This window comes from Mauremys reevesii, linkage group 2 (assembly GCF_016161935.1).
Source record: "Mauremys reevesii isolate NIE-2019 linkage group 2, ASM1616193v1, whole genome shotgun sequence".
Lineage (NCBI taxonomy): Eukaryota > Metazoa > Chordata > Testudines > Geoemydidae > Mauremys > Mauremys reevesii.
Window position 1 is genome coordinate 975,836 of NC_052624.1, and position 20,082 is coordinate 995,917.

At 60.5% G+C, this 20,082-nt stretch overlaps 1 protein-coding gene across 4 annotated transcripts in view; it reads right to left on the bottom strand.

Moving 5' to 3' along the window:
• Positions 1 to 20,082, bottom strand: part of ASIC3 (acid sensing ion channel subunit 3) — a 46,867-nt gene that overhangs the window by 12,849 nt on the left and 13,936 nt on the right. For 2 of the 4 annotated variants that reach the window (XM_039528039.1, XM_039528035.1), the window contains exons 4-8: positions 17,703 to 17,803; positions 12,950 to 13,039; positions 11,981 to 12,063; positions 6,416 to 6,472; positions 1,418 to 1,571 (exon numbers count right to left, since the gene is read on the bottom strand). In XM_039528039.1, coding sequence (XP_039383973.1) covers positions 1,418 to 1,571; positions 6,416 to 6,472; positions 11,981 to 12,063; positions 12,950 to 13,039; positions 17,703 to 17,803 — 485 coding nt within the window. Of the gene's footprint in view, positions 1 to 1,417; positions 1,572 to 6,415; positions 6,473 to 11,980; positions 12,132 to 12,949; positions 13,040 to 17,702; positions 17,804 to 20,082 lie in introns of all 4 variants that reach the window. The other 2 variants (XM_039528037.1, XM_039528038.1) reach the window with 2 other exon arrangements.

A 20,082-nucleotide genomic window follows, 5' to 3' on the forward strand; every position in this document is an offset into this window, starting at 1 on the left:
GGGGCCGTGCTGCATGTGGGGGCTGTCTGGGGAATGGGGGCCGTGCTGCATGCAGGGGCTGTCTGGGAATGGGGGCTGTGCTGCATGCGGGGGCTGTCTGGGAGGACCGGGGCGTGCTGTGTGCGGGGCTGTCTGGGGAGACGTGCTGTGTGCGGGGGCTGTCTGGGAATGGGGCCGTGCTGCATGCAGGGGCTGTCTGGGAGGACCGGGGGCGTGCTGTGTGCGGGGCTGTCTGGGAGGACCGGGGTGTGCTGCATGTGGGGGCTGTCTGGGAGACGTGCTGCGTGCAGGGGCTGTCTCGAGGACGGGGGCATGCTGCATGCGGGGGCCATGCTGCATGTGGGGGCTGTCTGGGGATGGAGGGCCATGCTGGGGGCTGTCTCAGGGACAGGGGGCATGCTGCATGCGGGGGCCATGCTGTGAGGGGGCTGTCTCAGGGGACGGGGCCGTGCTGTGTGCAAGGGGCTGGGGGCTGGGGACAGGGAGGCGTGCTGTGGGGGCTGTCTCAGGGGACGGGGGCATGCTGCGTGCAGGGGGACGTGCTGCGTGGGGGCTGTCTGGGGATGTGCTGCGTGCGGGGCCGTGCTGGGGGCTGTCTCAGGGATGGGGGCCGTGCTGCGTGTGGGGAGCTGTCTGGGGAACGGGGCCGTGCTGCATGTCGGGGGCTGTCTGGGGGGAAGTGCTGCGTGCGGGGGGCCGTGCTGGGGGGGCTGTCTCAGGGGACGGGGGGCCGTGCTGCGTGCGGGGGGCCATGCTGGGGGGGCTGTCTCAGGGGACGGGGGGCATGCTGCGTGCGGGGCCTGTCTGGGGACGGGGGCCGTGCTGCGTGGGGGCCGTGCTGCGTGCGGGGGGCCGTGCTGGGGGGGCTGTCTCAGGGGACGGGGGGCCGTGCTGCGTGCGGGGGGCCATGCTGCGTGCGGGGGGGGCCGTGCTGGGGGCTGTCTCAGGGACGGGGGCCGTGCTGCGTGGGGCCGTGCTGCGTGGGGCCGTGCTGGGGGCTGTCTCAGGGGACGGGGCCGTGCTGCGTGGGGCGTGCTGCGTGCGGGGCGTGCTGCGTGCGGGGCCGTGCTGCGTGGGGGGCGTGCTGCGTCGGGGCCGTGCTGCGTGCGGGGCCGTGCTGCGTGGGGCGTGCTGCGTGGGGGCGTGCTGCGTGCGGGGGCCGTGCTGCGTGGGGGCCGTGCTGCGTGCGGGGCCGTGCTGGGGGCTGTCTCAGGGACGGGGGCCATGCTGCGTGCGGGGCCGTGCTGCGTGGGGGCCGTGCTGGGGCTGTCTCAGGGGACGGGGGCCGTGCGGGGGGCGTGCTGCGTGGGGGGGCCGTGCTGCGTCGTGGGGGCGTGGGGGCGTGCGCGTGCGGGCGGGGGCACGTCACGAGATGTACTGCTGGGGGGCGTGCTGCGTGCGGGGGAGGGGCACTCACGAGATGTACTGCTCGCTCTTGTTGTATTTCTTGGCCAGGTACTTGGCTGAGGCCTTGCTGGGGATCCTGACCATGGAGAGCTCCTTGCCGTAGCGCACCATGTCGCAGGGCGTGCGGCACACGCAGAACTCGCTGTCCTTCTTCACCAGGAAGTCTGGAGTGCGAGGGCGGGCGTGAGCCGAGAGCAGCCCGACCCACAGGCCGGAGACCGACGGGGATGGGAGGGGGACGGGACGGAGAGCAATGGGGACAAGGCGTGAGCCAGCAGCACCCCAACGGGCCAGAGAAACACAGGGTCGGGGACAGGACAGAGACCCACGGGGACGGGCCAGAGAGCGATGGGGACAGGGACGGGGACAGGACAGAGACCCACGGGGACGGGCCAGAGAGCGATGGGGACAGGGACGGCGACAGGGCTGGGCCAGAGACCCACGGGGACGGGCCAGAGAGCGATGGGGACAGGGACGGGGACAGGACAGAGACCCACGGGGATGGTCCAGAGAGCGATGGGGACAGGGTCGGGGACAGGCCAGAGACCCACGGGGACGGGCCAGAGAGCGATGGGGACAGGGTCGGGGACAGGCCAGAGACCCACGGGGACGGGCCAGAGAGCGATGGGGACAGGGTCGGGGACAGGACAGAGACCCACGGGGACGGGCCAGAGAGCGATGGGGACAGGGTCGGGGACAGGACAGAGACCCACGGGGACGGGCCAGAGAGTGATGGGGACAGGGACGGCGACAGGGCTGGACCAGAGACCCACGGGGACGGGCCAGAGAGCGATGGGGACAGGGTCGGAGACAGGACAGAGACCCACGGGGACGGGCCAGAGAGCGATGGGGACAGGGACGGCGACAGGGCTGGGCCAGAGACCCACGGGGACGGGCCAGAGAGCGATGGGGACAGGGTCGGAGACAGGACAGAGACCCACGGGGACGGGCCAGAGAGCGATGGGGACAGGGACGGCGACAGGGCTGGGCCAGAGACCCACGGGGACGGGCCAGAGAGCGATGGGGACAGGGACGGCGACAGGACAGAGACCCACGGGGACGGGCCAGAGAGCGATGGGGACAGGGACGGGGACAGGGCTGGGCTGGAGACCCACGGGGACAGGCCGGACAGCGATAGGGATGGAGATGGGCCGGTGATACCAGACACCTCTGTGTTCTTGGGGAACCAGGGTGCAGTATCCAGCCTGACTCATGAAAGATACCCCCCCTCCCCCGCCTCTGCTTAAACCAAAACCCATCAGAGGAAAAAAAACTTGCAGAAAGCAGTGAAGGGCATTGGGAGACACACCTAGACCCCTCCTGACAAGGGTGACAAGATTAAGACCTCTCCATTAGCATGCTGAACCACACAGAACCACACTGAACTCTGGGACCAGAAAAGACAGGGAAGCACAGCATCATGGGAATCTCTGCTCCAGATGCTAATGAACCTGTGTCTGCCCACACCCAGCTCAGCAATTATCAGACCAGTTCTAGCAATGAATCCTTAATTGATAGCCAAATAGTGAAGCAGCCTAGTTGCATTGTGAGCTCCCTGGAAGAAAACACCACCCATAGCCAAGAGTGATCAGCTCCTTTTGTCTAGTCTGAGTTATCAGCCTTACCTATAAACAAATCTAGTGTTCTCCCTTGAACAACTGTATTTTCTCTAGAAAAATCATAGAATCATAGAATTTCAGGGTTGGAAGGGACCTCAGGAGGTATCTAGTCCAACCCCTGCTCAAAGCAGGACCAACCCCAACTAAATCATCCCAGCCAGGGCTTTGTCAAGCCTGACCTTAAAAACCTCTAAGGAAGGAGATTCCACCCCCTCCCTAGGGAACCCATTCCAGTGCTTCACCTCCCTCCTAGTGAAATAGTGTTTCCTAATATCCAACCTAAACCTCCCCCTCTGCAACTTGAGACCATTGCTCCTTCTTCTGTCATCTTCTACCACTGAGAACAGTCTAGATCCATCCTCTTTGGAACCCCCTTCCAGGTAGTTGAAAGCAGCTATCAAATCCCCCCTCATTCTTCTCTTCTGCAGGCTAAACAATCCCAGTTCCCTCAGCCTCTCCTCATAAGTCATGTGCTCCAGCTCCCTCATCATTTTTGTTGCCCTCCGCTGGACTCTCTCCAATTTATCCACATCCTTCTTGTAGTGTGGGGCCCAAAACTGGACACAGTTCTCCAAATGAGGCCTCACCAGTGCTGAATAGAGGGGAATGATCACATCCCTCGATCTGCTGGCAATGCCCCTACTTATACAGCCCAAAATGCCATTAGCCTTCTTGGCAACAAGGGCACACTGTTGACTCATATTCAGCTTTTCGTCCACCGTAACCCCTAGGTCCTTTTCTGCAGAACTGCTGCCCAGCCACTCGGTCCCTAGTCTATAGCAGTGCATGGGATTCTTCCATCCTAAGTGCAGGACTCTGCACTTGTCCTTGTTGAACCTCATCATATTTCTTTTGGCCCAATCCTCTAATTTGTCTAGGTCCCTCTGTATCCTATCCCTACCCTCCAGCGTATCAACCACTCCTCCCAGTTTAGTGTCATCTGCAAACTTGCTAAGGGTGCAGCCCACGCCATCCTCCAGATCGTTAATGAAGATATTGAATATAACCGGCCCCAGCACCGACCCTTGGGGCACTCCACTTGATACCGGCTGCCAACTAGACATGAAACCATTGATCACTACCCGTTGAGCCCGACCATCTAGCCAGTTTCTATCCACCTTACCATCCATTCATCCAGCCCATACTTCTTTAACTTGCTGGCAAGAATACTGTGGGAGACTGTATCAAAAGCTTTGCTAAAGTCCAGAAATAGCACATCTACTGCTTTCCCCTCATCCACAGAGCTGGTTATCTCATCATAGAAGGCAATTAGGTTAGTCAGGCATGACTTGCCCTTGGTGAATCCATGCTGACTGTTCCTGATCACTTTCCCCTCCTTTAAGTGGTTCAGAATTGATTCCTTGAGGACCTGTTCCATGATTTTTCCAGGGACTGAGGTGAGACTGACTGGCCTGTAGTTCCCTGGATCTTCCTTCTTCCCTTTTTTAAAGATGGGCACTACATTAGCTTTTTTCCAGTCATCCGGGACCTCCCCCGATCACTGTGATTTTTCAAAGATAATGACCAATGGCTCTGCAATCTCATCGGCCAACTCCTTTAGCACCCTTGGATGCAGCGCATCCGGCCCCATGGACTTGTGCTCGTCCAGCTTTTCTAAATAGTCCCGAACCACTTCTTTCCCCACAGAGAGCTGGTCACCTCCTCCCCGTACCGTGCTGCAGAGTGCAGCTGTCTGGGAGCTGACCTTGTCTGTGAAGACAGAGGCAAAAAAAGCATTGAGTAAACTAGCTTTCTCCACATCCTCTGTCACTAGGTTCCCTCCCTCATTCAGCAAGGGGCCCGCACTTTCCTTGACTTTCTTCTTCTTGCTAACACACCTGAAGAAACCCTTCTTGTTACTCCTAACATCTCCGGCTAGCTGCAACTCCAAGTGTGATTTGGCCTTCCTGATTTCACTCCTGCCTGCCTGAGCAATACTTTTATACTCCTCCCTGGTTATTTGTCCAATCTTCCACTTCTTGTAAGCTTCTTTTGTGTGTTTAAGACGAGCAAGGATTTCAGTGTTAAGCCAAGCTGGTCACCTGCCATATTTACCTTTCTTCCTACACATCGGGATGGTTTGTTCCTGCAATCTCAATAAGGATTCTTTAAAATACAGCCAGCTTCCCTCGACTCCTTTCCCCGTCATGTTATTCTCCCAGGGGAGCTTGCCCATCAGTTCCCTGAGGGAGTCGAAGTCTGCTTTTCTGAAGTCCAGGGTCTCTGTTCTACTGCTGTTCTCCTTTCTTCCTTGTGTCAGGATCCTGAACTCGACCATCTCATGGTCACTGCCTCCCCTCCAGTCAGTGTTCTGATGCTTAGATCCAAACTAGGCATCAGTTCCACTGGGACTCCATCTTCTCCTGGCTGATCGTGCTGGGGACTCTGCCTGTCTCCTGAGCTACCAGCATCACCTGGGAACCCCGACCAGTTCAAGCCTCATGGAGTGGGTGAGACCCCCCCTCTTTCTCTCTCTCTCTGTTTTCCTTTCTACCTTAGGTATTAACCTTTAATAATGTAGGTTATGTTGGTTTAGCCTCCTAGTGCAGTTATCACTATTATTCAATAAATAACTTGTATGATGAAGCTGGTTGCTTCTCTCTCTCTTGCTGGACTTTACTCTTTTGTGGTTTTAGCTTCCTCCAGTCACTCTGCAGCAACGCTTCTTTCACCTAAGCTAAAGATCCCTGCAGCACCCAGAATCCGGTGGGGTTTGCTCATCAAGCAGGTTCCTGCCAGTACAATTGTGATGTGAGAGTGGGGATAGGGACGTGCTGAATCTGGGCCACCTAAGGGTAACAGCTTGGCAGTGCTGATTGACCCGGTCCATGGAGGCCAGGGGCAGATAAGGGAGGCAGCTTGGCAGTGCTGATTGACCCGGTCTGCTCAGCCTTGCTCTGTTAATGTAGGGGTGGGTGTGTGTTCATCCGGTTCTGGGGCTGGAGGAACCCAGGTCCTGCAGGAGAGCTCCACTGGGAGGGGACGTGCAGAAGGGAGGAGTAGAGCTCCATATGAAAACACACGTGACACAAGCAGCACATGGATAGAAGTACAGAATCCCCTCCCCAGAAAAGTAACCCGAATAACTGAGCCTACCCCAAAGTAACGGGCACATCTGGTAACACCGGAGAGTCACAGGGATGGGGCGTGAGCCAGGAGTGCCCGGACGGGCCGGAGATCCCCAGAAACTGGGCCCATACACAAGCCCTCGACTGGAGCAATAGAGCCAAAGGGGGCCAGTCCCTCCCCCTCGGGCAGCGACACGGGCTGGGGCGGAGACTCTGGAGGTTCCCCAGGGGTCTCCGGCCCTGCTCCCCATGTCCCCCGGGGGCAGCCCCAGGGCCGGGGAAGGGTTGAGCTGGAGCAGGGGCACCGCGGTGGGTACATACCCAGGGCAGGGTCGGCGCACTCCTTGTACTGCTCTGGCGTGCACACGTTGGCATTCCCTGGGGAAGGGGGCACAGGTCACTCGGGGCGTGGGGCTGGGGGCTGCAGGAGCCATGTGGGCCGTCGGGGGCTGCGTCTCGTTACAGCCCCATGCCTGAGGCTTGGGGAAGGCCGAGCCCAGGAGCACTGGGGGGGCACCCTCCTCCTCCTCCTCCTCCTGGCCCCAGGACCAGCACTTCTCTCCCCAGCAGCCCCCTGCCCTCTCGTCCCCTCCCAGCTCCCACTTGCATGCCCCCCCCAGCATAGGGCCTCCCCACATCCGCCCCTCCCCCAGCAAGGGCTATCTCCGCAGCCCCCCCCAGCATGGGGCCTCCCCACATCCGCCTCCCCAGCAAGGGTATCCCGCAGCCCCCAGCATGGGGCCTCCCACATCCGCCCCTCCCCAGCAAGGGTATCTCCGCAGCCCCCGCAGCCTCGGGCCGCCCCACATCCGCCCCTCCCCCAGCAAGGGGTATCCCCCCAGCCCCCCCCAGCATGGGGCCTCCCCCATCCGCCCCTCCCCAGCAAAGGGTATCTGCACAGCCCCAGCATGGGGCCGCCCACATCCGCCCCTCCCCCAGCAAGGGGTCTCCCAGCAGCCACCCCCAGCATGGGGCCGCCCACATCCGCCCCTCCCCCAGCAAGGGGTATCTCCGCAGCCCCCCCAGCATGGGGCCTCCCCACATCCGCCCCTCCCCCAGCAAGGGGTATCTCCGCAGCCCCCCCCAGCATGGGGCCTCCCCACATCCGCCCCTCCCCCAGCAAGGGGTATCTCCGCAGCCCCCCCCCCAGCATGGGGCCTCCCCACATCCGCCCCTCCCCAGCAAGGGGTCTCCGCAGCCTCCCCAGCATGGGGCCTCCCCACATCCGCCCCCTCCCCCAGCATGGGGCCTCCCACATCCACCCATCCCCAGCAAGGGGTATCTTCGCAGCCCCCGCCAGCATAGGGCCTCCCACATCCGCCCCTCCCCAGCAAGGGGTATCCCCGCAGCCCCCAGCATGCGGCCCTCCCACATCCGCCCTCCCCAGCAAGGGGTCTCCCCGCAGCCCCCAGCATGGGGCCGCCCCACCTCCGCCCCTCCCCCAGCAAGGGGTATCTCCACAGCCCCCCACCCAGCATGGGGCCTCCCCACATCCGCCCCTCCCCCAGCAAGGGGTCTCCCTGCAGACCCCCCTCCCCCAGCATGGGGCCTACCCACATCCGCCCATCCCCCAGCCAGGGGTATCTCCGCAGCCCCCCCCAGCATGGGGCCTCCCCACATCCGCCCCTCCCCCAGCAAGGGGTATCTTCGCAGCCCCCGCCAGCATAGGGCCTCCCCACATCCGCCCCTCCCCCAGCAAGGGGTATCCACGCAGCCCCAGCATGCGGCCCTCCCACATCCGCCCCTCCCCAGCAAAGGGTATCTCCACAGCCCCAGCATGGGGCCGCCCACATTCGCCCCTCCCCAGCAAGGGGTATCTCCGCAGCCCCCCCCAGCATGGGGCCTCCCACATCCACCCCTCCCCAGCAAGGAGTCTCTCTGCAGACCCCCTCCCCAGCATGGGGCCTCCCACATCCACCCATCCCCAGCAAGGGGTATCTTCGCAGCCCCCGCCAGCATAGGGCCTCCCCACATCCGCCCCTCCCCCCGCCAGGGGTATCTCCGCAGCCCCCCCCAGCATGCGGCCCTCCCACATCCGCCCCTCCCCCAGCAAGGGGTATCTCCGCAGCCCCCCCCAGCATGGGGCCTCCCACATCCGCCCCTCCCCAGCAAGGGTCTCCCGCAGCCCCTGCCAGCATGGGGCCGCCCCACATCCGCCCCTCCCCAGCAAGGGGTATCCCGCAGCCCCCAGCATGGGGCCTCCCACATCCGCCCCTCCCCAGCAAGGGTATCCCCGCAGCCCCGCCAGCATGGGGCCGCCCCACATCCGCCCCTCCCCCAGCAAGGGGTATCCCCGCAGCTCCCCAGCATGGGGCCCTCCCACATCCGCCCCTCCCCCAGCAAGGGGTATCTCCGCAGCCCCCAGCATGGGGCCGCCCCACATCCGTCCCTCCCCCAGCAAGGGGTCTCCCGCAGCCCCCAGCATGGGGCCGCCCACATCCGCCCCTCCCACAGCAAGATTTATCTCCGCAGCCCCCAGCATGGGGCCCCCCCACCTCCGCCCCGCCCCCAGCAAGGGGTATCCGCGCAGCCCCCAGCATGGGGCCACCCCACATCCGCCCCTCCCCCAGCAAGGGGTATCTGCGCAGGCCCCAACATGGGGCCTCCCACATCCGCCCTCCCCAGCAAGGGTATCTCCGCAGCCCCCAGCATGGGGCCTCCCACATCCGCCCTCCCCAGCAAGGGGTATCCCTGCAGCCCCTGCCAGCATGGGGCCCCCACATCCGCCCTCCCCAGCAAGGGGTATCCCCGCAGCCCCCCCCGGCCAGCATGGGGCCGCCCCACATCCGCCCCTCCCCAGCAAGGGTCTCCTGCAGTCCCCTCCCAGCATGGGGCCTACCCACATCCGCCCCTCCCCAGCAAGGGGTATCCCCGCAGCTCCCACCCAGCATGGGGCTGCCCCACTCGCCCCTCCCCCAGCAAGGGGTATCTCCACAGCCCCCCCCCAGCATGGGGTCTTCCCACAGCCCCCCCCAGCAGGGGGTCTCCCTGCAGCCCCCCCAAGCATGGGGCTGCCCCACATCCGCCCCTCCCCCAGCAAGGGGTATCCCCACAGCCCCCCACCCAGCATGGGGCCGCCCACATCCGCCTCCCCAGCATGGGGCTGCCCCACATCGCCCCTCCCCAGCAAGGGGTATCTCCGCAGCCCCGCCAGCATGGGGCCTCCCACATCCGCCCCTCCCCAGCAAGGGTCTCCCGCAGCCCCCTGCCAGCATGGGGCCGCCCACATCCGCCCCTCCCAGCAAGGGTATCCCCGCAGCCCCCAGCATGGGGCCCTCCCACATCCGCCCCTCCCCCAGCAAGGGGTATCCCCGCAGCACCCCCCTGCCAGCATGGGGCCGCCCACATCCGCCTCTCCCAGCAAGGGGTATCCCCGCAGCCCCAGCATGGGGCCTCCCACATCCGCCCCTCCCCAGCATGGGGTATCCCCGCAGCCCCCCCCACCAGCATGGGGCCTCCCCACATCCGCCCCTCCCCCAGCAAGGGGTCTCCCGCAGCCCCCAGCATGGGGCCGCCCCACCTCCGCCCCTCCCACAGCAAGATTTATCTCCGCAGCCCCCAGCATGGGGCCTCCCACATCCGCCCCTCCCCCAGCAAGGGGTATCCCCGCAGCCCCCCCCCAGCATGGGGCCACCCCACATCCGCCCTCCCCAGCAAGGGTATCTGCGCAGCCCCAGCATGGGGCCGCCCCACATCCGCCCCTCCCGCAGCAAGGGGTATCTCTGCAGCCCCCCGCAGCATGGGGCCTCCCCACCTCCGCCCTCCCCAGCAAGGGGTATCCCCACAGCCCCAGCATGGGGCCACCCCACATCCGCCCCTCCCCAGCAAGGGTATCTGCGCAGGCCCCCAACATGGGGCCTCCCCACATCCGCCCCTCCCCCAGCAAGGGGTATCCCCGCAGCCCCCCCCTGCCAGCATGGGGCCTCCCCACATCCGCCCCTCCCCCAGCAAGGGGTATCCACGCAGCCCCCCCCTGCCAGCATGGGGCCTCCCCACATCCGCCCCTCCCCCAGCAAGGGGTATCCCCACAGCCCGCCAGCATGGGGCGGCCCCACATCCGCCCCTCCCCAGCAAGGGGTCTCCTGCAGTCCTCCCCAGCATGGGGCCTACCACATCCGCCCCTCCCCCAGCAAGGGGTATCCCCGCAGCTCCCCACCCAGCATGGGGCTGCCCCACTTTCGCCCCTCCCCCAGCAAGGGGTATCTCCACAGCCCCCACCCAGCATGGGGCCTCCCCACAGCTGCCCTCCCCAGCAGGGGTCTCCTGCAGCCCCCAGCATGGGGCTGCCCCACATCCGCCCCTCCCCCAGCAAGGGGTATCCCCACAGCCCCCCACCCAGCATGGGGCCGCCCCACATCCGCCTCTCCCCAGCATGGGGCTGCCCCACATCCGCCCCTCCCAGCAAGGGGTCTCCCGCAGCCCCCAAGCATGGGGCCGCCCCACATCCGCCCCTCCCCAGCATGGGGTCTTCCCACAGCCCCCAGCAGGGGTCTCCTGCAGCCCCCCCCAAGCATGGGGCTGCCCCACATCCGCCCCTCCCGCAGCACGGGGTCGCCGCGCAGCCCCCCCCTGCCAGCATGGGGCCGCCCCACATCCGCCCCTCCCGCAGCAAGGGGTATCTCTGCAGCCCCCCCCAGCATGGGGCCCTCCCACATCCGCCCCTCCCCAGCAAGGTATCCCCGCAGCCCCGCCAGCATGGGGCCGCCCCACATCCGCCTCCCCAGCAAGGGGTATCCCCGCAGCCCCCAGCATGGGGCCTCCCACATCCGCCCCTCCCCAGCAAGGGTATCTCCGCAGCCCCCCCCCCCGCATGGGGCCGCCCCACCTCCGCCCCTCCCCCCGCAAGGGGTCTCCCCGCAGCCCCCCCCAGCATGGGGCCGCCCCACATCCGCCCCTCCCACAGCAAGATTTATCTCCGCAGCCCCCCCCCAGCATGGGGCCTCCCACATCCGCCCCTCCCCAGCAAGGGTATCCCCACAGCCCCCAGCATGGGGCCACCCCACATCCGCCCTCCCCAGCAAGGGGTATCTGCGCAGGCCCCCAACATGGGGCCTCCCCACATCCGCCCCTCCCCCAGGAAGGGGTATCTCCGCAGCCCCCCCCCAGCATGGGGCCTCCCCACATCCGCCCCTCCCCCAGCAAGGGGTATCCACGCAGCCCCCCCCTGCCAGCATGGGGCCGCCCACATCCGCCCCTCCCCAGCAAGGGGTATCCCCACAGCCCCGCCAGCATGGGGCCGCCCACATCCGCCCCTCCCCAGCAAGGGGTCTCCTGCAGTCCCCCTCCCCAGCATGGGGCCTACCCACATCCGCCCCTCCCCCAGCAAGGGGGATCCCCGCAGCTCCCCACCCAGCATGGGGCTGCCCCACTTTCGCCCCTCCCCCCGCAAGGGGTATCTCCACAGCCCCCCACCCCGCATGGGGCCTACCCACAGCTGCCCTCCCCAGCAGGGGTCTCCTGCAGCCCCCAGCATGGGGCTGCCCCACATCTGCCCCTCCCCCAGCAAGGGGTATCCCCACAGCCCCCCACCCAGCATGGGGCCGCCCCACATCCGCCCCTCCCCCAGCATGGGGCTGCCCCACATCCGCCCCTCCCCCAGCAAGGGGTCTCCCCGCAGCCCCCCCCAAGCATGGGGCCGCCCCACATCCGCCCCTCCCCCAGCATGGGGGTCTTCCCACAGCCCCCCCCCAGCAGGGGGGTCTCCCTGCAGCCCCCCCCAAGCATGGGGCTGCCCCACATCCGCCCCTCCCCCAGCATGGGGCTGCCCCACATCCGCCCCTCCCCCAGCAGGGGGTCTCCCTGTAGCCCCCCCCAGCAGGGGGTCTCCCTGCAGCCCCCTCACACCCCAGCACAGGGCCTCCGCACGGCCCGGCCTGCGCCCCTCACCGGGCATGTGCACCATGCGGCAGTTGCAGTTCTCGGCCAGGTAGCGGGTCTCGCAGTCCAGGCGGCAGGCCGTGATGCTGTAGCTGGTGAAGAAGTCGGATTCAATGGGGGTGGATTTGCAGTCCCCCCAGGGGGGCGGGAGGTAGATCAGCTACGACACACACAGGGTTAAGGAAAAGGCTGGGGAGTGGCCAGGACCCCCACCCCTGCGCTGCGCTGCAACCCCCTCGCCCCTCGCTCCCGCCCCTGCATTGCAATGTGACCCCCCCATCTGTACCATAGCAGCAGCAGGGCCCCCCAGAATGGCAGCCGGGCATCTCACAGGCTGTCACATGGGCACACACAGCACGCATGGCACCACACTCACCTCTGTGCACACGCCTTCGACATGCATGTGCACACACGGCGCTGCAGCCCCCCATGCACACACAACGCGTCGAGCAGGGCATTGTGGGTAACACCAAGGGAGGAAGGCAGCAGAGAGGGACAGCACGAGGAGGGGGCACGGTGGCCCTGTGGGGGGGAGTGCAGGTGGACGGTGCTGCGTGCCCGTGTCCCGAGGCGGCTGAGCAGGGCGGCGCGGGGAGCAGGCCGGGTGGGTGCTGTACAGAGACAAGGGAGGCTGCTTCCCTTACAGTAACTGGCTCCGCGAGTTCTCATCCGCAGGGACCCCACTCGAGGCGCAGGTGCCTCGGGCGCGAGATCAGACTCTTTGGCCAGCAAGGTCCGAGGGGGCCATGCTGCACCCACACATCCTACAGTCCCACCCCAATCCCTCCGCTCCCTCACTACCCCCAGTCCAGGCTCTGAAGGAGGGGCTGCCTGCAGGGCAGCTGGTGGGATCCACACGGAGAAATCATCGCCAAGAACTGCAGAGCCTGTCACCCTTCTCACTCCGGGGAGTCTGTGTCTCACCAGCATAGACCCTGTTGTGGAGTGCCAAACTGTGCCAGCAGGTGTGGGACATACCTTACTGAAACGAACCTCAGCTGTGCCGGGCAGGGCACTGAAGGATGAACACACCTGGTGCGTATGCGCAAGCGCTGGGCCAGTCTGTACCTGATATCGGAGCATGACATGGTGTCAGGAGTAAACAGCAACAGAAGGAACAACAACAAAGGTCGCAGGAGCTCATCAACATGCTACTCTTCAGTGCCCAGAGACCTTCGGCTTTGACAAACCTTCCCAATGGACTGACCAAAAGCAATAGTTTGCAAGATTTTCCATTGCTATCAAGCTCCACAAGGAAACTGATAATATCCAGGTATCTTCTTTAATTTATGCTATGGGGAAGCAAACAGAGCATCTCTTTAAATCCTTTGACTTTACTGACGATCGTGGCAGAGACAACTAGGAAAGGGTTCTGACTATGTTTGATGTGCACTTAATACCTCAGAGCAATGTGCTTTATGAAAGAGCATGTTTCCACCAGAGACTTCAAGAACCAGGGGAAAATGCTGCAAGTTTGATAAGAGCTCTGCATACATTGGCTGAAAACTGATTTTAGGAATGCAAACCATAAAAATAACAGAGACAGGCTGGTTATTGGGTTAACAGATAAAAACCTTTCACAGCAGCTGTAATTGAAGAGAGATTTAGCCCTAGCCACGGCTATCCAAAGAGCAAAGCATTCTGAGCTGGTGAGACACCAAAACCTAGGGCAACTCGAGAGCCTTGGAAAACCTGAAACTAGCTTAGGGCTAGTCTACACCGGCAACGCGAAATCACTGCCACAGCGGCACTGCCACGGCAGCGCTTTAACATGCTCTAATGGCTATTAGCCAGGCAGGGTAAGAATGGTGTCCCTAGCCTCTGTTCGGCAGAGGGTGGAGATGGATGGCAGGAGAGAGATCACTGATCATTGCCTGTTAGGTTCACTCCCCCTGGGGCACCCGGCATTGGCCACTGTCAGCAGACAGGATACTGGGCTGGCTGGACCTTTGGTCTGACCCGGTACGGCCATTCTTATGTTCTTATGTGTGGTCATGGCGCAGCACTGGGAGCGCAGCTCAAAACACCACCTCAGTGAAGCGTGTAGCTCCTAGCGCTGGTGCCTTGTCTACACTGGCACTTTGCAGCGCTGCAACTTGCTGCGCTCAAGGAGGTGTTTTTTCACCCCCCTGACCAAGAAAGTTGCAGCGCTGTTAATTGCCAGTGTAGACAAGCCCTTAGAAACTGTAAACAGACACTTGAGTGTTAAAAGTCAGTATCATCAAACCCCTGAGGCAAGGAGAGAGAATGCCTAGGCTAAGAGGGACAAATTCCAGCCTAGGTGCAGAAGGTGTGGAACAGGTCATATCCCAGGAGATGATGCATGTCCAGCCAGAGATGCAGGGTGTAAAAAATGCACAAAATATGGACATCTTGCAGCTGTTTGCTGCACCAAAGTAGTCAGTGGGTTGACTCATGATGTTATTGATGGTATTGACACAAACTGGGTCTGTATAGATCATTGTTGTCCTGTAGTGGCACCAAATCTTGTACAGAGGGGGTCACATGAGGTGTCTATGACAAGGTTATGGTTTGCTGGTTATGATTATGCTGTCTCTATGTGTGTATCGTTTTTGTAGTTGAAGTTATGAGTATTGGCTCTGTCCTGTCTGTATTTCAAACTTGTGCTCTGCTTCTGGGTGACACTCCAGACAAGCTGGTGTCAGCTCGGCCCAGCCTGCTTGATGGCCCATTAAGGACCATCAGCTACAACTGACCCATTGGGAGAAGCAGATACACCTTGTGGCTCAGCAAGGCAGGGACCTGCCTATGGACAGAACTCTGAGGTTTTTCCAGGCCATGTGCTGGGCAGCTTGTGTTTGGAACAAAGGAAGCACAGGTCACATGGCAAGAGACTATAAAAAGTTGCTGCATCTCCTCCATCTTGTCCTCAATCCTGCTCCTTGCCTCTGGACATAGGTGCCAACTCCGTGGTGCTCCGGGGCTGGAGCACCCATGGGGAAAAATTAGTGGGTGCTCTGTACTCACCGGCAGCCAGGGGCGGCTCTAGGCACCAGCAAAACAAGCTGGTGCCTAGGGCGGCAAAATGTAGGGGGCGTTCCCTGCCGCCAGGGGGGGCGGCAGGCTGGGCCGGACCTGCCGCAGGCATGACTGCGGAGGGGGCGCTCGTCCCGCGGCTCGGCTGGACCTCCCGCAGGCATGACTGCGGCAGCTCAAGCGGAGCCGCCGGACCCGCGAACCGTCCGCAGCCGCACGGGACCAGCGGACCCTCTGCAGTCATGCCCACTGGAGGTCCGCTGCTCCCGCGGCTCCGGGGCGCCTCCCGCGCATGACTGCTTGGGGCGGCCAAAAACATAGAGCCGCCCCTGCCGGCAGCCAAGCTCCCCCCGCCTCTGCCTCCTCCCCTGAGCACACCACGTTCCTAGCTCCTCCGCCTACCTCCCAGCCTTTCCCGCCCGGCCGCCACCAAACAGCTGTGGCAAGCTCCGGGAGGGAGTGGGGAGGAGCAGGAACGTGGCAAGCTCAGGGGAGGAGGCGGGGTGGGGGCGGGGATTTGGGGAAGGAGTCCAATATGGGCTGGGAGGGGACGGAGTTGGGGGGGGAGTTTGGGGAAGGGGTTGGAATGGCGACAGGTGGAGTTGGGGCAGGGCAGAGGGGGGTCGAGCATCCACCAGCACCATTAGATGTCAGCGCCTCTGGAGGGACTTTGCTACAAGCTGAAGCTCTGCACAAAGGACTGAATGACCCATCCCAGCGGGGGATGTTCCAGAGACTTGATTTGAACCTGCAGTTTACTCCATCACTGCTACAAGCCTGAACTAAGAACTTTGCCATCACTGTATGTAATTGATTCCATTTAACCAATTCTAGCTCTCATCTATATTTCTTCCTTTTAATGAATAAACCTTTAGATTTTAGATTCTAAAGGATTGGCAACAGCGTGATTTGTGGGTAAGATCTGATTTGTATATTGACCTGGGTCTGGGGCTTGGTCCTTTGGGATCGAGAGAACCGTTTTCTTGTATTGGGGTGTTGGTTTTCATAACCATTCATCCCCAGGACGAGTGGCACTGGTGGTGATACTGGGAGACTGGAGTGTCTAAGGGAATTGCTTGTGTGACTTGTGGTTAGCCAGTGGGGTGAGACCAAAGTCCTCTCTGTCTCACTGGTTTGGTGCCTTAGAGGTAGAAAAACCCCAGCCTGGGGCTGTGACTGTCCTGCTCTAAGCAATTGGTCCTGAATTGACACTCTCAGTTGGGTCCCGCCAAAGGCAGCATCGTTACACTCATATTACAGACAACCAAGAGACATTGTTTCTGGGATCTGTCACTGGTGATGACACAGAGCCTGCCTGGAAAGTGAAACTGAATATTCCTGGCAAGACTGTTTGTCTGTGCAAAAAATCAGTTTGTCTGTGAATGGAGTTTCTGAATGTCTGTCAAATGTCTCAGAAGTGAATCTGGAGTTAGATCAAGCACAGAAGGATCTCATTGGTGCGGAAAACGTTTCTCAGGAGCAGATCAAAGTAGATGGTGAGGTTGAAGCCCTAACTGAGGGAGGAAAGGGGAGATTTGTAATGGGTGATGGATTGTTGGCTGGTACAGCTTGTAAAAGGGAACCTGAAAAAGGTGACTGTGATTTGCTGGAAGTAGCTCAGTGTAGTGCGGAGAACAGCAGTTTACCTGGTAAGGAAGCTGCCCGACTCTCCCAGTATTTGCCTGTAACCAGCCCTGGGTGCTGGGACAAGGGAGAGGAAGGCAGAGAAAGTTTGGAGGAGCCTAGGCAGCCTGGTGAGCTGATGGCTTGGTCTAGTCAGCAGTTTGGGAAGACAGGGATAGTGGAAGATGAGTGTCCCTGTCCCTTACCTGTTTCCTGTGTGGAGAATTGTGACCGTGAAGGGAATGTGCCTGTGTCTGTCAGGGGTATTGACTTGCCTATGGAGGGAGCTACCCCGGTCTCCAAGCAGTTGTCTGTGATCAGCCCTGTGTGCTGGGACAAGGGAAATGAGATCCCAAGCTGTGTGTCTGGGGAAGGAGAATGTGTCTCTGGCTCTTTGTCTGTGGAGCAGACAGAAGGGGCCTTTCAGCCTGTGATGGTTGAGAATAGTGCACTTGTCTCAGGGTACGTCCATACTACCCGCCCGGGTCGGCGGGTAGCGATCGACTTCTCGGAGTTCAATATATCGTGTCTCATCTAGACGCGATATATCGAACTCCGAACGCGCTCCCGTCAACTCCGGAACTCCACCACCGCGAACGGCGGTGGCGGAGTCGACGGGGGAGCCGCGGACTTCGATCCCGCGCCGTGAGGACGGGTAAGTACTTAGAACTAAGGTACTTTGAGTTCAGCTACGCTATTCGTGTAGCTGAACTTGCGTACCTTAGTTCAAACTATCCCCCTAGTGTAGACCAGGCCTCAGAGTTGGTTCTGGATTCAGCTAAAGCCCAGGAGGGGAATGGTCCTGAGTTTGTGTCTGCTGGGGAGAATGGCCCTATGACTAGGGTGCATCCAGTTAGTGTCATGATGAAATCCCAGAGACCAGACAGTTCTGGTGCTTGTAGTTTGCCTGTTGCTGGGAAAGGGTGTAGCAACTCTGTCTGATCAGGGTGATACCCCAGCCGGGCACAAGGAGAGCAGGAAGGTGATTTGATTGTGTTACCCACTGACAGTTTGGAAACTTGTAGCAAGAAGGAAAAGATTCCTGACCTTGTGTGTGGTAAAGGGAAGGAAAATGCTTCTGACCTTTTGACTATGAAATCTAGCAATTTACCTGAAAGCGGGTTGGGTAGGAATCCGCCTGATGGGCCAGAGGTGAGCCTGGATGTAAGTGAAACTCAGGCGTTGATAATGGCGCTCAGCAGAGCAATGCTTCTGTGGAGCAAGGTAAAGGTGAATTGGTGCTTAGAAAGTTAGAAAATTCCTGAAGAGAAACGTTTTCAGGGTGGTCTTTGCAAGCAGTTTGCTGTAGCTGAAGGGTGTGGAAGTGATTTAATCAAGGAAGTCAAGTCAGAGGGGTCGCCATGTTAGTCTGGATCTGTAAAAGCAGCAAAGTGTCTTGTGGCACCTTATAGACTAACAGACGTTTTGGTGCATGAGCTTTCGTGGGTAAATATCCACTTCACCCACGAAAGCTCATGCTCCAAAACGTCTGTTAGTCTATAAGGTGCCACAAGACTCTTTGCTGCTTAATCAAGGAAGTTTCAGTTCCTAACAGCTAGAAATGTTCTGTTGTGAATGGAGCCACTGACTTTCCTTTTGAAAGATCCAGTGTGGGTAGCTTTGAAAAGGTCTCAGATGGAGTAAGAGCTGTTAAGGAATTTAAACTGTGGGTTCAGGCGCTTCTGCGCCTCCCCTCTGTACTCCCAGCATAGCTCAGCTGATCAGCACAAGTTGGAGCGTTTCCTGCAGTCTGATGCAGTCCTGGTGGTGACTGTCTATGCTCCCATCACTCCCCCCTGCCTCGGTGCTACTGTTTAAACAAAGGAGTAATGGAATGCACGACCTCATGGCCACAGGCTTTCTGCTCTCAGTGGATCCAGACAGAATCATCATCAAGCGGCTGGTGCTCAGTGGTCACCCTTTCAAGATCTTCAGCCAGACGGCTGTAGTGCGATACGTGTTCTTTAACAGAGAGGATGTGCTGTGGTTTGAGCCGGTGGAGCTGAGGACCAAGTGGGGCCGCATAGGACACATTACAGAGCCGCTAGGGACTCATGGTCACATGAAGTGTCATTTTGATGGGCAGCTGAAATCCCAGGACACGGTGCTGCTGAATCTGTACAAGCGCGTCTTCCCTAAATGGACTTATGACCCACATGTGCCGGAGCCGGTACCGTGGGTGAGAAACGAACAGCAGCTCCCCATGCAGGAGGTGGAGATGGAATAACCCTCCAGGCCTAGCGTGTCTGCTGTGGTTCGCACCTCCTGCACCCCACATGGGTGCTTGGCTGTTCCAAGCCTCGTGAGAAGTAGGGAGAACTGCCCTGGACTTGTTAGTGCGGTGCCTTTCCTGGGGTTTGTGTCCAGCATTCACGCTGGCTGCAGCAGCATTAGATCTGGCTCACAACTGCCTATGCCCTGGCCTCCAATGTCAGTTTATTTCAATGGTAAATATATCTTCACCTCAATGAAAAAAAAAACAAAAAAACAAGTGGCTGGGTTTGACCAGCTTGTTGGGAAGACAATGGTGTTGGAACAGGACTGTCTCCATGCTGATTCTGTGAGTGAGCAGTCGGTGCTTCAGGGTCTGAGGACAGATTTGGTTACTGGTGTTTCAGAGCTAGGGTGACCAGACGTCCCGATTTTATCGGGACTGTCCCGATATTTGCTTGTTTGTCCCGCGTCCCGACCAATGTTAGGTCGGGACACTGCAAGCATGCCATGCCCAGCCTGGCCCTGAGCAGGCAGGCGGCTGTTCTCCCCACCCGGCAGCAGGACTCGGGAGCAGCCGCTGCTGCAGCTCCCACTGCGGCTGCCCGGCTGGTGCGGGATTGCACCAGCTGGGCAGCCAGCCGGAGGAGGAGGTGGGGATTATTTTTTTGCTCTGCCGCCATTTTTTCTGTCCCTGTCTCTCCCCATGTCCCGATATTTGACCTGGGTGATCTGGTCACCCTATTCAGAGCAGAACAGTTTTATGGCCGAATGCTTGAGGATGCAGGGGACAGCAAGCAAACGCTCACCCTCAGACCCTTTGGATTTGTGTGATATCTCTGTAAGACAGAGTCCAGCCTTGGAATTGGTAGCAGCTAAGAAGTTAAAAGCTGGTGTTTGTGTTGATGCAAATTACCTGGCTGGCAGGGAGAAGAAAGACCTGCTAATAGCTGTTAGCACAGAGAGCCCACCCCATCAGCCAGTGACTTCTGTTGAGCAAGAGAAATCAGGGTTTGATCCTGCAGGACAAGAAGGAAAGAGAAGACTGAATTTTGCAAAGGGAAGCCACAGATTGAATCTAAAACGCCAAAACTCCAATGGTATGGAGCCAAAGGTGTGGCATGAAAAAATTATTGTAGATGGACACTTGCAATGGATTTGTGGTTATTGCTAATGTGTTGCTAATACCAAGAACTGTAAAAATGTACAATGTGCCGAATCTTTTGGGAAAACCCTTGAACATGTTAAGAATGATACAGAAAAAAACACTGTGTTAAAAG